Raw genomic sequence first — 14,970 nt, forward strand, 5'->3', positions numbered from 1 at the left:
CATTTCACTCAGAAAGTCTACAGTTTATACCTCTAACAGATATCATGTCACCATCCCACCTAAAATAATTACCAATAATTCCTTAACATTATGTAAAACCCAGTCCACACTCAAATTTTCCAAATTGTCTAAATGATGTCTTCGTATAGTTGGTTTGTTCAAATCAGGATCCAAACAAGGTCCTCACAGTACATGTATGGTGCATTAGACCTGGCTCATACCATCTCACAAGACGCAGCTATTACATTGTCAAGAAATCTGTAAGTTGATTATTAAACACAGTCATTTACAAAACTTATATAATCTTACAATTAAATAAATTATATCAACAGCCAAGGAAATAAATACTGATAACACTACTCGTAATTATTTTACTACATTTTACTATTATTTATGCTCTTGAGGTTGTTTATTATATCTGTATGGTAGAAATACCATATGATGAGTGCCACTGTGTATTCTGTTCCCAACCCTGCATTCAGTGAGGTCATAGTGGTGACTTGAAATCAGTCATGGTGAGAATATTTAACACCAAGGAAATCAGAGAATGCTAGAAATCAGTGCTTTTTCTTTTTCAGAGAATCTGTTGTTAAACATTTAGTTCACTTAAAGTAGCTCACCACTACTTTAAGTCTCTTGTACTCTTTAACAGTCCCTCCCCTTTTTACTTTCATGAAATTGATTTGTTGGAGAAACTAGGTCATTTGTCCTATAGAATGGCCCACATTCTAGATACTGGCTTTATTTCTTGTCTCTCTACACATGTATCTCTAGAGTCAGACAGATTTGAGGTCAAAATCCACCACTATTAGTAGCTGTGTGAACTTGGGCAAGTCACAATCTCTGATTCTCAGCCTTATCATTCGTAAACTGAAGATAGCACCATCTTGTAGGGTTAGAATATGAAGGTATGTAGTATACAGCATGCATTTAAAAATGGTACCTATTAGTATTAGTTACTTGAAACACTCTAACAATCTCTTTCACAGCCTATTCTACAGCCACCCAAGTAGATATGAAATAGACCTATTTTGAACAATCCTAAGACTTTGCTTCTACCTTACATCCCTTACTATACTCTCATTTTTATAGCTATTTGTGAATTTAAAAATGCAAGCTCTTTATGGGTAGCAAATACTTCTTATTCATCTTTACATTCCTTGAAATTTCTAATGCAAAAAATTACCTATAACAGGGAATCAAATGCTGTAGCTGTTGAACAATATTTTGAATGCTCTTTAATAATTAGGCTTTTAGAACTAGAAACTTTCAAAACCATTTAGTCAAACTTCATTATCAGCTTTGAAAAAATATTATCCACCCAATAAATCTAAAAATTATTTACAAACAAATGGATATAGATATATCTATACATTTACCCAAAGGTACTAATACAGAGCATTTTATGTGACCCCAATAAAGTACAGGCATACAGCATAAATATAAAGCTTGTTTCATTACAATTATGTTAAATTTAGCACTGTTATACAGCACTAAACTAAAACCAAAATTAGTTTTAAGCTGACTTTACCAACTTCAACATAAAACATGACAATCTAAGAAGTAAAAAAGAATAAAGTTATACCTACGCTAGTTACTTTACGGTATATTTGAGCTGCATTCTGGCACTCAGAATAAGGGTATTCAGAAGTAGCCATTTCCAGCATACACATTCCAAAAGCATAGACATCTACAGATTCATCGTAGTGCTCTTCATACATTTCTGGGGCCATAAACTCAGGAGTCCCTACAAAATAACACCACATCCACATTTTTATTAAAAAGAAAAATTTATCCACCAAGATCACATTCCCTTTTCCATATGGATTACCTGGGTTAATTTCTGCTCCCTAAGCCAAATTTATAAATAAAACATTTGCAGGAATACTTGCTATATCTATACAAAGTACGTCAAGAATTTCCGTAACTTTCCATACTGGTAAAGTACAACTTTTAATGCTCAAGATAATGATTACTAAAATCTGTTTTTATTTCTAATCCTTTATTTACAAATTTTTCTGAATTAAATTAGTAAATCTTCTTTCCTAAGTCTTTGGAACCTTTTAATATGTCCCACAAAAGAAATACACTAGGATGTGTCTGAAATAAGTCAATATATAATAGATATTTAAAAGCAAATTTGGGACACCTGGGTGGCTCAGTCTTAAGTGTCCTACTCCTGATTTTGGCTCAGGTCATGATTTCACAGTTCTTGAGATTGAGCCCCATGTCAAGCTCTGTACTAACAGCACAGAGCCTACTTGGGATTCTCTCTCTCCCCCCTCTCTCTGCTCCCCCCCCCATGCTCTTTCTCTCAAAATAAATAAACATTTATAAATAAATAAATAAAGTAAAACCAAATTCACATTCTAGGCCAGGGGTCAGCAAACTTCTCTGTGAAGGACCAGACAGTAAAGATTTCAGGCTTTGCAGTCTATATGGTCTGTGTCACAACTACTCAACTCAGTCACTGTAGTGCAAAAGCAGCTATAGACAATACATAAATGAGGGAGTGTAGTTGTGTTCCAATAAAACTTTTATTTATAAAAATAAGCAATGGAGCCAGATTTGGTTCATGGGCCATAGTTTGCTGATCCCAATTCTAGACATACACAATTAAAAAATCTCTCTTTATCCTAATAATAAACTATAAAATGTTAATCACCAATGACACTCTTAGCAAATGATGTTCGCATTAAGGTGGCTAGTCCTAGATCACCAATCTTCACAGATCCAGTGGGTCCCGTGATGAAAATATTGTCACATTTCAGATCCCGGTGAATAATGGGAGGAGTCCTAGTGTGCAAGAACTGCAATCCCTTTAAAATTTGCCTGCACCAACTCCTTAAGACCTTTGGTTTCATGACTTTAAATCGTTTTAAGTACCTACACAAAGGAAAAAAAAGACCACATATAAACAAACATATCTAGCTTATTATATGAGCACTATTAGGGTAAATCATGTAAGTTAGCTGGTATTGTATGTACTATGATTGTCAGCACTGAATTGTCCTCTATTGTCTGTTATAGAAAAAAAAATTAAATCTAGGCTTCATTCTTAGAGAAGACATCCTACCAAGTCTATCATTTTTTAGCTTTTTAAATTCAAAACAAGAATCATTCTAATCAGAGTGACCTCTTGTGGAAGGGCAGCAAAATTTTAAAAAGAAAATCCTTCTCTACTTTCCAATAACTATTTCTATAAAGTCACCAGGGGGGTTAACTATGTAAAATTTTAGTGCAAAGATGCTAGGAAACAGAAAAAGTATATCCCATATTTAATAATTATAAATAAGTGATTGTACCATCAAATGAAAAACCGCAGTCAGAAATAAAACAATAAATTATAATTATATAGTACTGTTCACTAGATATGTGAACCTGGCCACCCCCCCCAATCTTTCATTATTTTTACAAAATGACATTATTTGTAATTCTTAAACTCTATGCTATCCCACAAATATTCATTTCTCAATACTGTATATTCTAACAAACTTAACATCCTAAATTTTTCAACCTGCCCTGACACATAGTTGCCAAACACTACATATTCTTTAATCAAGTACTGCAATTTTACAAACAATTTTTATGACTCTTGAAAATTATTTCCAAATAAAACTTCATTAGCACTATCAGGGTCAACTTACGTTTTTAAGGTTCCTGATGTCATAAGTTCAGTCACCAATACAATACATTTCTTTCCCTTTAATATAGACTCCCAGGAATCATAAAATCGAACTATATTGGGATGTTGGAGACCTTTTAACATCTCTGCTTCTTCCTTGAACCTTTGCTGCTCAGCTTTGGTTAATTTCCGGTCCTGAAATGGAGTAGCAAGTTCCAAATAGAGTCTAGAAATTCTCATGGACATTTCTAACACCACTCAAATGTGTGCTTTGTTCTGTTGTTTTCATTTATATATGTATTTTTATCTGTCAATTTTTTTCTCAGGACTTATATAATCATTGATAAATTTTATTAGGTAGTTACTTTCATTCCTCCCATTCAACAATGCAGCAGCTGTTATATTTCATAACTATGCTATACACCTACCTGCAAAATAAATCAATATGCTGAAAAACAATACCTCATATGATAACTAAACTTTCCATGATCATTTCACAATATACACATATATCAAATCATTATGTTGTACATTTTAAATATCTACTTGTTATATATCAATTATATCTCAATAAAACTGGAAAAATAAATAAAAAATAAAATCACCTTTGCTGGAAAAGAAAAATAATATATCAAAATGAAAAAAAGTAATAAAACAAACAGGAGGTTTCCCTAAGAAATCCCTGAATTTCCACATCTATAGGATCTATATAATGTCAGGACAGGAATAATCAAAATGTTAGACATGTAGACATCTATTCTGGTTAAATATCTGAACTGCCAACATATTTCTAGAAAGAAATACAAGGTTACCAACCAGTAAAATACCTTCAAACAGGAATTAGACCTCTAATCTGCTATATTAAATGCTAAAAGTCAAAGGAGCAATGTTTATAGAATTCTGAGGGAGGACTGTAACCCTAAAACTCTGAACCCAGAAAAATAACCAATCAAATTTATAAGGGAAAAACAGACACATTTTTAAGAAAATAAGGACCCAAAGTACATCATTCCATACACCCCTTCTGAAAATATTATTCAAAGAATTTCAAAAAAATATGGCCAAATAAAATCATTAGAAAAGGAGTGTGTGGCATACAATAAATAGTAATAAATTGCCAATAATGCTTACTTAGGGTAAAGGCTAAGTAATAGTGGTTAATGTGGTTGGTAAAATGGAATGAATTTTCTAAACAATAATTAAAATAGAAGATATATAATGCAAAAAGAAAGCCTGGAATTAAAACTCCAGATGATCACTGAATGTTGTATGTAATAAGTGAGGAATCAGTAAATTCTACACCTGAAACTAATTTACACTGTATGTTAGCTGGAATTTAAATAAAAATGTGAGACTACAAAAATTTTAATTTAATTTAAAAAATTCTAACAAAAAAAGGAAGAATAAAAGCAATTTTTGTCTTCTGCAAGAGGGAGCAGGAGAGGAAGGAGTGGCAGAACTATTTTAAGTTTTGATTTTAACAGAGAAATAATCAAGTATCCTCGTTAAAAATTTAGGTATGATTTCCATTTCAAGATGATTGACAACATATTAAATTAAATTAAATCCCTTCTCTTCCTAAATTCCATCAAAATGGCAAAAGAAATATATAAACAAATCCATAATAGCATTGGAAATAAGAGGAGGGTTCAAACCAAAGATTTTTTTAAAGATAAAATACATATATTGATAGACTGTATTTTTATGAAACTCAAGAGAGTAGGAAAAAAAGGAAAAAGAGTAGAAAAAATATTAACTTGATAAACATGAAAGAGTATCATTAGAGAGGTTTCTTTTGTTTAGCAAAAATAAACTACTGGGACTTCCTGAATATAAAAAGCTTCTTCACAGCAAAGGAAACAATCAACACAACTAAAAGGCAACCCACAGAATGGGAGAAGAAGTCTGCAAATGACATATCTGAGAAAGGGTTACTATCCGAAAAATATAAATAATGTATACAACTTAACACCCCTCAAAAACAAATAATCCAGTTAAGAAAATGGGCAGAAGATATGAATAGGCATTCTTCTGAAGAAGACATACAGATGGCTAACAAACACATGAATAGATGCTCAACATCACTGATCATCAGGGAAATACAAAACTAATGATATATAACCTCACACCTGTCAGAATGGCTAACATCAACACAGGAAACAACAGGTGCTGGCAAGGATGTGGAGAAAGGGGAACCTTCTTATACTGTTGGTGGAAACGCAAACTGGTATAGGCACTCTGGAAAACAGTATAGAGGTTCTTCAAAAAGTTAAAAATAGAACTACCCTATGATCCAGCAATTGCACTACTTGGTATTTACACAAAAAATACAAAAATACTAATTCAAAGGGATACATGCACCCCGATGTTTATAGTAGCATTATCTATAGTAGTCAAATTATGGAAACAGCCCAAGTGTCCATCAACTGATGAATGAATAAAGAAGATGTGTCTTTGCATCCTTGCAAAGACAAGGATGGACCTAAAGAGTATTATGCTAAGTGAAATAAGTCAGTCAGAGAAAGACAAACACCATATGATTTCACTTATATGTGGAAGTTAAAAACAAATGAACAAATGGGAAAAGAAAGAGAGAGGCAAACCAAGAAACAGACTCCTAACCATAGAGAACAAACAGAGCAGAGAGAGAAGGAGACAAGAGGATCTCAAGTGGGCTCCATACTGACAGCAGAGGGCCTGATTCAGGGCTCGAACTCAGAACTGTGAGATCATGATCTGAACCAAAGTTGGACGCTTAACCAACTGAGACACCCAGGCGCCCCCCACAAGTTCTTTATAGATTCTGCATACAAGTACTTTATCACATATGTGATTTGAAAATACTCTCTGCCACTCTCTGGATTACCTTCTCATTCTCTTAATAGTATCTTTCATAAGAGCAAAATATTTTAATTTTGTTGAAGTCCAATTTATTTATTTTTCTACTTTCATGGATCATGTGTTCATTGTTACATCCAAGAACTCTTTGCCTATATTTGAAATGTTTCACACTAAAATGTTGGGATAATTTTGTTGACAAAGTTGTACATCATGTTCTCTTCTACTTCTTTGACTCTTTTCCAGAGCATGGCTATATTTCATTTGTCACTTCTTCTCTCATGTATTTTTGCACTCTTTATTTTTCTTCATCAGGTTCATTAATCATTTTTTCAGAAAGTCAAAATGAGTAAAATTTATTTATCGTATTTTTATGGTTGCAAGTTTTTATTAATTTCAGTTATCTTTATTAATTCCCTCTTCTTTTATTTTGCTTTTCCTTTGCTATTATTTCCCTAATGTCTCAAGAGTACTACATCCCTTCTAGTTATTATTCATTAATAATGAAGACATTTTAGTGATAAATTTTCTTCTGGGAATAGCTTTTGCAATGATCCACAAGTTTCACTGTAACGTCCTCTATTTTATAGCTTTCTAGGTAGTTTATAATTTCAGTTTTGATTTTCTCCTCAATCCAAAATTTGTCTAGAAATGTGATTTCTGATTTCCAATTAAGAATCTTTTAGTTATTTGTTTCATTATTTCTAATTTTACTGAGTAATGCAGAATATAAAACATATTTTATTTAACTTAATATTTTCTATGGGCCACATATTTGACCAACTTTTTTAGAGGCTTCAGACTGTATTAATGTATATTCTCTCTTTGAAGGATATAAAGTACTATATATCCATCAAATGAAGTCTGTGGATTATACTATCTAGTTCCTCTATATTTATTCACTTTTTGTCTACTCGATCTGTCCTATTTTGAAATAATAGGACCTGGAATTTCCTACTATAACCATATGTTTACCTATTTTCCTTGAATCTATTACAGATTCTTAGTTTAAATTACTAGCCAAATTATTTTTGGTGCCTACAGGTCTTTGATATATCTTCTTAAACTGTGAAGTAAATAATTTCATAAAATCCTGTTCAATGTTTTAACTTTACTTTCTTCCTTCTGTGATACATTAATATTGCCACTCCTCTTTTCTCTTTCTTGTGCATATGTTTATCTTAACCTTTCTTTATCACTGTTTCAAGTATATTTTTAGCAAACAACACATGTGGGTTTTGTCTTTTAACCCCATCTGGGAGGCTGAGTCCACAGACTTCATTTGATGGATATATAGTACTTTTTGATTTTGATAGGGACTGCATTGTATTTGCCAATCTCCTTTGGCATTGACACTTAACGATATTAAGCCTTCTAGCCATTAAATTCCATTTATTTATGTCTTCTTTAAATTTAGCAATGTTTTGGGGCACCTGGCTGGCTCAGTCGGTTAAGTGTCCGACTTCAGCTCAGGTCATGATCTCATGGTTCGTGAGTTCCAGCCCTGGGTCAGGCTCTGTGCTGCCAGCTCAGAGCCTGGAGCCTGCTTCAAATCCTGTGTCTCCCTCTCTCTCTTCCCCTCCCTCACTCATGCTCTCTTTCTGTCTCTCAAAAATAAGTAAAAACATTAAAAAAATTAAAAAATAAATTTAGCAATGTTTTGTAGTTTTCAGTGTTACAAGTCTTTCACCCCTTTAATTAAATTTCTTCCTACATATTTTGTTCTTTTTGATGCTATTATAAATGGAATTGTTTTCTTAATTTCCTTTTTGGGTTATTAATTTCAGTACGGAAACACAACTGATTTTTGAGTGTTGGTTTTGTATCCTACAACTTTGCTGAATTAGTTTATTTGATTTTCAGTGCTATGAAAAAGAAGCTAACAAGTTGTAAAAATGAAAAAAATGTGATCTAAGTCAACAGGAATAAAGGAAACAAAAAGTAAAATATATAAAGAACCTAAAATAAAATGGAAGTAGTAAAATTAAGTATATCATGTGCTAGCTAAATCAAATATGTTCATAATGCATGATATACAATGCAGTCCCTATCAAAATCCCAATGACATTATCTGCATAAATTTTAAAAAATCCTAAAATTCATGTGGAATCTCAAAGACCTCAAATTCCCAAAATAATCTTGAAAAAGAACAAAGTTGGAGTTTCTGATTTAAAAAACTTACTATAAAACTACAGTAATCAAAACAGTGTGATACTGGCATAAAGGCAGACAAAAAGATCAATGAGACTACAGAGCCAGGAATAATCCCTTGCATATATGGTCAAATAAATGATTTTCAACAATGATGCCAAGATCAACCAATGGGAAAAGGACAGTCTCTTCAACAAATGGTTGGGCAAACTGGGTATCCACATGCAAAAAACGTAAAGTTGGACTCTTAGCTTACACCATATACAAAAATTAACTCAAAATGTATCAAAGACCTAAACATAAGAGCTAAAAATTAAAAAAAAAAAAAACTTCTAGGGGCGCCTGGGTGGCGCAGTCGGTTAAGCGTCCGACTTCAGCCAGGTCACGATCTCGCGGTCCGTGAGTTCGAGCCCCGCGTCGGGCTCTGGGCTGATGGCTCGGAGCCTGGAGCCTGTTTCAGATTCTGTGTCTCCCTCTCTCTCTGCCCCTCCCCCGTTCATGCTCTGTCTCTCTCTGTCCCAAAAATAAATAAACGTTAAAAAAAAAATTAAAAAAAAAAAAAACTTCTAGAAGAAAAAATAGAGGAAAGCTTCATGCTATTGGGTGCAACAATAAATTTTTGGATATGACACCAAAAGGATAGAGATAAGAAAAATTAGATAAATTGGACTTAGTCAAAATTTAAAACTTTCGTACATCAAAGTACTATTAAAAGAATGAAAAGACAATCCACAGTATAGAAGAAAACATTTGCAATTCATATATCTGATGAGGGATTAATATTCAGATCATATAAAGAACTCTGACAACTCAACAACCATAAACACAACAACCAAAAAAACAAACAACCCAATTTAAAAATTGGTAAAGGACTTGAATAGTTATTTCTCCAAAGAATGAAATATAAATTCATAGTAAGCACATGAAAAGAGGCTCAACGTCACTAGTCACTAGGGAAAACAATCAAAACCAGAATGAGATAGCACTTTACATCTATTAGGATGGCTATGTTTCATGTATTTATCTTGACAGAGAGAGAGAGAGAAAGAGAGAGAGAGAGAGGAGAGGCAGAGAAAAGGAGAGAATCCCTAGCAGGCTCTGCACTGTCAGCACTGAGACCAACACGATGCTATTTTAAAAAAACAAACCAAACAAAACAAAAAACAGAAAATAACAAAGAGTTGGCAAAGATGTAGAAAAACTGGAACCCTTGTACATTGCTAGCAGGAATGCAAAATGGTACAGCCACTGTGAAAATAGTATGGCAGTTTCTGAAAAATTGAACATAGAATTACCATATGATCCAGCAAATCCACTTCTAGATATATACCAAAAAGAATTAAAAGCAGGGACTTAAACAGATATTTACACACTAATGTTTATGACAGCATTATTCATCATAGTCAGAAGAAACAACAGAAATGTACATCAATGGATAAACAGATAAAACAAATGTGGTATATACATACAATGGAATGTATGCCTTAAATGCCTTAAAAAGGAATAAAATTTTAATACATGCTACAACATGGATGAAACTTGAAAAGGTTATGCTAAGTGGAATAACCCAGACACAAAAAGGCAAATATTGTAGGATTCCACTTTTACAAGGTACCTAGAATAGGCAAATTCATAGAGACAGAAAGTACAATAGTGGTTACCAGGGGCTAGGAGAGTGGGGAAAGGGGAATTATTGATTAATGGGTATAGAGCTTCAGTTTGGGACGTTTAAAAGTTCTGGAGATGGGAGGTGGTAATGGTTGTAAAACAATGTGAATATACTTAATGCCACTGAATTGTGCACTTAAAATGGGTAAAACGGTAAATTTTAATGTTACGTACATTGTGCCACAACAAAAAAAATTTTTAAAAAGAGGTAAGGAATTAATATGTTATTTGTCTTTCTCTATCTGACTTATCTCACTTAGAATAATGCCTTCCAGATCCATCCATGCTGTCACAAAGGCAGGATTTCCTGCTTTCTTGTGGCTAAATAATATTCCATTGCATATATCTAAATAATATTCCATTGTGTATATATATGCATCACATCTTCTTTATGCATTCATCTGCTGACAAGATACTTAAGATGTTTCCATATCTTGGCTATTATGAACAATGCTGCAATGAAAATGGGTGTGTAGATATCTGAGACACAAACAGTGTGTCATATCACTTATATGTGGAATCTAAAAAATGAATTTGTAAAAACAGAGTAGAATAGCAGTTACCAGGGGGTGGGTGGTACAGAGGGAATTTGGGATATGTTGTCTAAGGATATAAATGTACAACTAGTAAATAAGTAAGTTGTGAAGATCTAACATATGATATTGTGATTATAGCCAACAATATTATAAACTTCAAAGTTGCTAACAGACTAAATCTTAACTGCTTTCAACACAAAAAAGAAATGATAAATGTGTGACATGACAATAAGTGTTAGCTAATGCTACTGTAGCAATCACATTGCAATATATAAATGTATCAAGCCAACACAGTATACACTTTAAACTTATGCAATGTTATATAAAGAAAATGCTAAAAGAGTTACGGAAGTCAAAGAACAAGAACAAAAGATACTACACTTAGAAGAGACCTGGAAGGAGCACCTGGGTGGCTCAGTCAGTTAAGTGTCTGACTTCAGCTCAGGTCACGATCTCAAAGTTCATGAGTTCAAGCCCCACCCCCATTGGGTTCCATGCTGCAGCTAAGAGCCTGGAGCCTGCTTCAGATTCTGGGTCTCCCTCTCTCTCTGCCCCTCGCCTGCTTGCACACTCTTTCTCTCTCTCTCAAAAATAAACATTTAAAAAAAGAAGACCTGGACATAAATGTTTATGCTTTTCTAACTTAAGATGACTAATTAAGTCCTAAATGTCCCTGTAATTAGCTGGAAGTCATCCACTTGTGATAGATCAGCAGATCTATTCTGAAGAATAATGAATAAAATTTGATGTCTTGATTAAATTAGTAGAATATAAGTCATTCATGTTCCAAACTAAACTACTCCATCTTATCCTCTGATCCTAGGAATCAAAAGTAGTCAGCATTAAGAGTAAAGAACTTTACAAAATTATAACTGCTGTCCCAGATGTATTGCTGGAGGTAAAGTCCACTGAAAAGGTATAGCCAAGATCTTCCAAGGTCCACTTATAATTCAGTGAGTGGAAAGTAAACCTGCCAAACTAGCACCAAAATCCAGAGAACAGCTTTCAGCTACTACAGTAATCTTCCTTTAAACACACACTGACACACACACACAATACTGTATTATGATAACCACTTTAATACGGTAACTTTCACACATCACCAATGAGAGTTCTTATACAAAAAAAGAAATGATGAAACACAAAAGGCAAATCAGAAAGCAGTGATAGCTAATGGAGTTGATACAGAAGTCAGGAAAATTATATAAAAATGATCCCTAAATCTTACTGTCTCTAGGTAAGGTGACCAAAAAAGTATCAAGTACCAATTTTTCAATATTATTAAATTATATAACTGGATATAATAGAAGTCAAATACATGGAGCACCTGGGTGGCTCAGCCGGTTAAGCGTCCAACTTCAGCTCAGGTCATGATCTCACAGTTTGTAAGTTTGAGCCCCCTGTCGGGGTCTGGGCTGACAGCTCAGAGCCTGGAGCCCGCTTCAGATTCTGTGTCTCCCTCTTTCTCTGCCCCTCCCCTGCTTGCTCTCTGTCTCTCTCTGTCTCTCTCAAAGATAAACATTAAATAATAATAATAATAATAAAAGAAGTCAAATACAAATTTACCAAATTGACTTCAACTACTCCACACTACTTTAAAAAGAAATACTGTCTTGGGGGTGCCTGTGTGGCTCAGTCAGTTGAGTGTCCAGCTCTTCATTTCAACTCAGGTCATGACATCACAGTTTCGTGGGTTCGAGCCCCGCCATCAGGCTCTGCAATGGCAGTGAAGAGCCTGCTTGGGACTCTCTCTCTCTCCATTTCTCTCTGCCCCTCTCCAATTTGTACTCTCTTTCAAAATAAATTTTAAAAATTTTTTAAAAAAAGAAATACTATCTTTTTGTGAATGTTAACTAAGCACTTAATCTATCATAATATATGGAATGCTAACAACATATACAAAATCTTTCCTGAGATAAGGCATAGTACCAACATGACTAACATGCATATGTATTTATTCAAGATAAGAAGCATTTCATTCTAAAGAAGACATACAGATGGCCAACAGACATGTGAAAAGATGTGCAACATCACTGATGGTCAGGGAAATTCAAATCAAAACTACAATGAGATATCACCTCCTACTTGTCAGAATGGCTAAAATCAACAACACAGTCAATAACAGGTGTTGGTGAGGATGTGCAGAAAGGAGAACTCTCTTGCACTGTTGGTGGGAATGCAAACTGCTGCAGCCACTGCAGAAAACAGTGTGGAGGTTCCTCAAAAAGTTAAAAATAGAACTACCCTACGATCCAGCAATTGCACTACTAGGTATTTACCCAAAGGATACAAATATACTAATTCAAAGGGATACATGCACCCTGATGTTTACAGTGGCATTATCTACAGTAGCCAAGTTATGGAAACAGCCCAAGTGTCCATCAACTAATGGATATGTATACACATACACATACACACATATATATACATGACATCTTCTTTATCCATTCGTCAGTGTGGGCTGTACACACACACACACACACACACACACACACACACACTACATATAATGGAATATAACACAGCCATTAAAAAGAATGGTATTTTGCCATTTGCGAAGACATGGATGGAGCTAGAGAGTATAATGCTAAGTGAAATAAGTCGGCCAGCAAAAGACAAATACTATATGATTTCACTCATATGTGGAATTTAAGATACAAAACAAACGAGCAAAGGGAAAAGAAGAGAGAGAAAGGCAAATCAAGAAACAGACTCCTGACTATGGAAAACTGATAGCTACCAGAGGGAAGGTATGTGGGGAATGGCTGAAGTAGATGATGGGAATTAAGGAGTGCACTTATGATGAGCACCAGATGTTGTATGGAATTGATGAATCACTATACTGTACACCTGAAACTAATATTACACTGTATGTTAACTGATTTTTCTTTTTTTTTTCTTTTTTTTATTTGAGAGAGAGAGCATGCATGAGCAGGGAAGCGGGGGGGCATCCAGAGAGAGAGAGAGAGAGAGAGAGAGAGAGAGAGAGAGAGAGAGAGAGAGAATCTCAAACAGGCTCCATGCTGTGTGGGGCTCTATTCCAACAACCATAAGATGATGACCTGAGCCAAAACCAAGAGTCGAATGTTTAACCAACTGAGCCACACAGGCGCCCCTCTTTGTTTTACTTAAACTTTAGTTAGTTAACATACAGTGCAATACTGGTTTTTCTTCTTCTTTTTGTATATTAACTAACTGGAATTTATTTATTTTTTTTATATATATGAAATTTATTGACAAATTGGTTTCCATACAACACCCAGTGCTCATCCCAAAAGGTGCCCTCCTCAATACCCATCACCCATCCTCCCCTCCCTCCCACCCCCCATCAACCCTCAGTTTGTTCTCAGTTTTTAACAGTCTCTTATGCTTTGGCTCTCTCCCACTCTAACCTCTCTTTTTTTTTTTTCCTTCCCCTCCCCCATGGGTTCCTGTTAAGTTTCTCAGGATCCACATAAGAGTGAAACCATATGGTATCTGTCTTTCTCTGTATGGCTTATTTCACTTAGCATCACACTCTCCAGTTCCATCCACGTTGCTACAAAAGGCCATATTTCATTTTTTCTCATTGCCACATAGTATTCCATTGTGTATATAAACCACAATTTCTTTATCCATTCATCAGTTGATGGACATTTAGGCTCTTTCCATAATTTGGCTATTGTTGAGAGTGCTGCTATGAACATTGGGGTACAAGTGCCCCTATGCATCAGTACTCCTGTATCCCTTGGATAGATTCCTAGCAGTGCTATTCCTGGGTCATAGGGTAGGTCTATTTTTAATTTTCTGAGGAACCTCCACACTGCTTTCCAGAGCAGCTGCACCAATTTGCATTCCCACCAACAGTGCAAGAGGGTTCCCGTTTCTCCACATCCTCTCCAGCATCTATAGTCTCCTGATTTGTTCATTTTGGCCACTCTGACTGGCGTGAGGTGATACCTGAGTGTGGTTTTGATTTGTATTTCCCTGATAAGGAGCGACGTTGAACATCTTTTCATGTGCCTGTTGGCCATCTGGATGTCTTCTTTAGAGAAGTGTCTCTTCATGTTTTCTGCCCATTTCTTCACTGGATTATTTGTTTTTCGGGTGTGGAGTTTGGTGAGCTCTTTATAGATTTTAGATACTAGCCCTTTGTCCGATATGTCATTTGCA

The 14,970-nt window shown here is 34.7% G+C and overlaps 1 protein-coding gene across 1 annotated transcript in view; it reads right to left on the bottom strand.

The window, feature by feature from the left end:
- Positions 1-14,970, bottom strand: part of WNK3 (WNK lysine deficient protein kinase 3) — a 154,448-nt gene that overhangs the window by 124,796 nt on the left and 14,682 nt on the right. Inside the window, exons 2-4 of the mRNA XM_047093639.1 lie at positions 3,648-3,820; positions 2,666-2,886; positions 1,590-1,747 (exon numbers count right to left, since the gene is read on the bottom strand). Of these exons, the coding sequence (XP_046949595.1) occupies positions 1,590-1,747; positions 2,666-2,886; positions 3,648-3,820 (552 nt within the window). The remainder of the gene's footprint in view (positions 1-1,589; positions 1,748-2,665; positions 2,887-3,647; positions 3,821-14,970) is intronic.

The sequence above is a fragment of the Lynx rufus genome, unplaced genomic scaffold (genome assembly GCF_022079265.1).
Source record: "Lynx rufus isolate CCGP_SWC_20201006 ecotype Redwood Valley unplaced genomic scaffold, mLynRuf1.p SCAF_35, whole genome shotgun sequence".
Taxonomy (NCBI): Eukaryota; Metazoa; Chordata; class Mammalia; order Carnivora; family Felidae; genus Lynx; species Lynx rufus.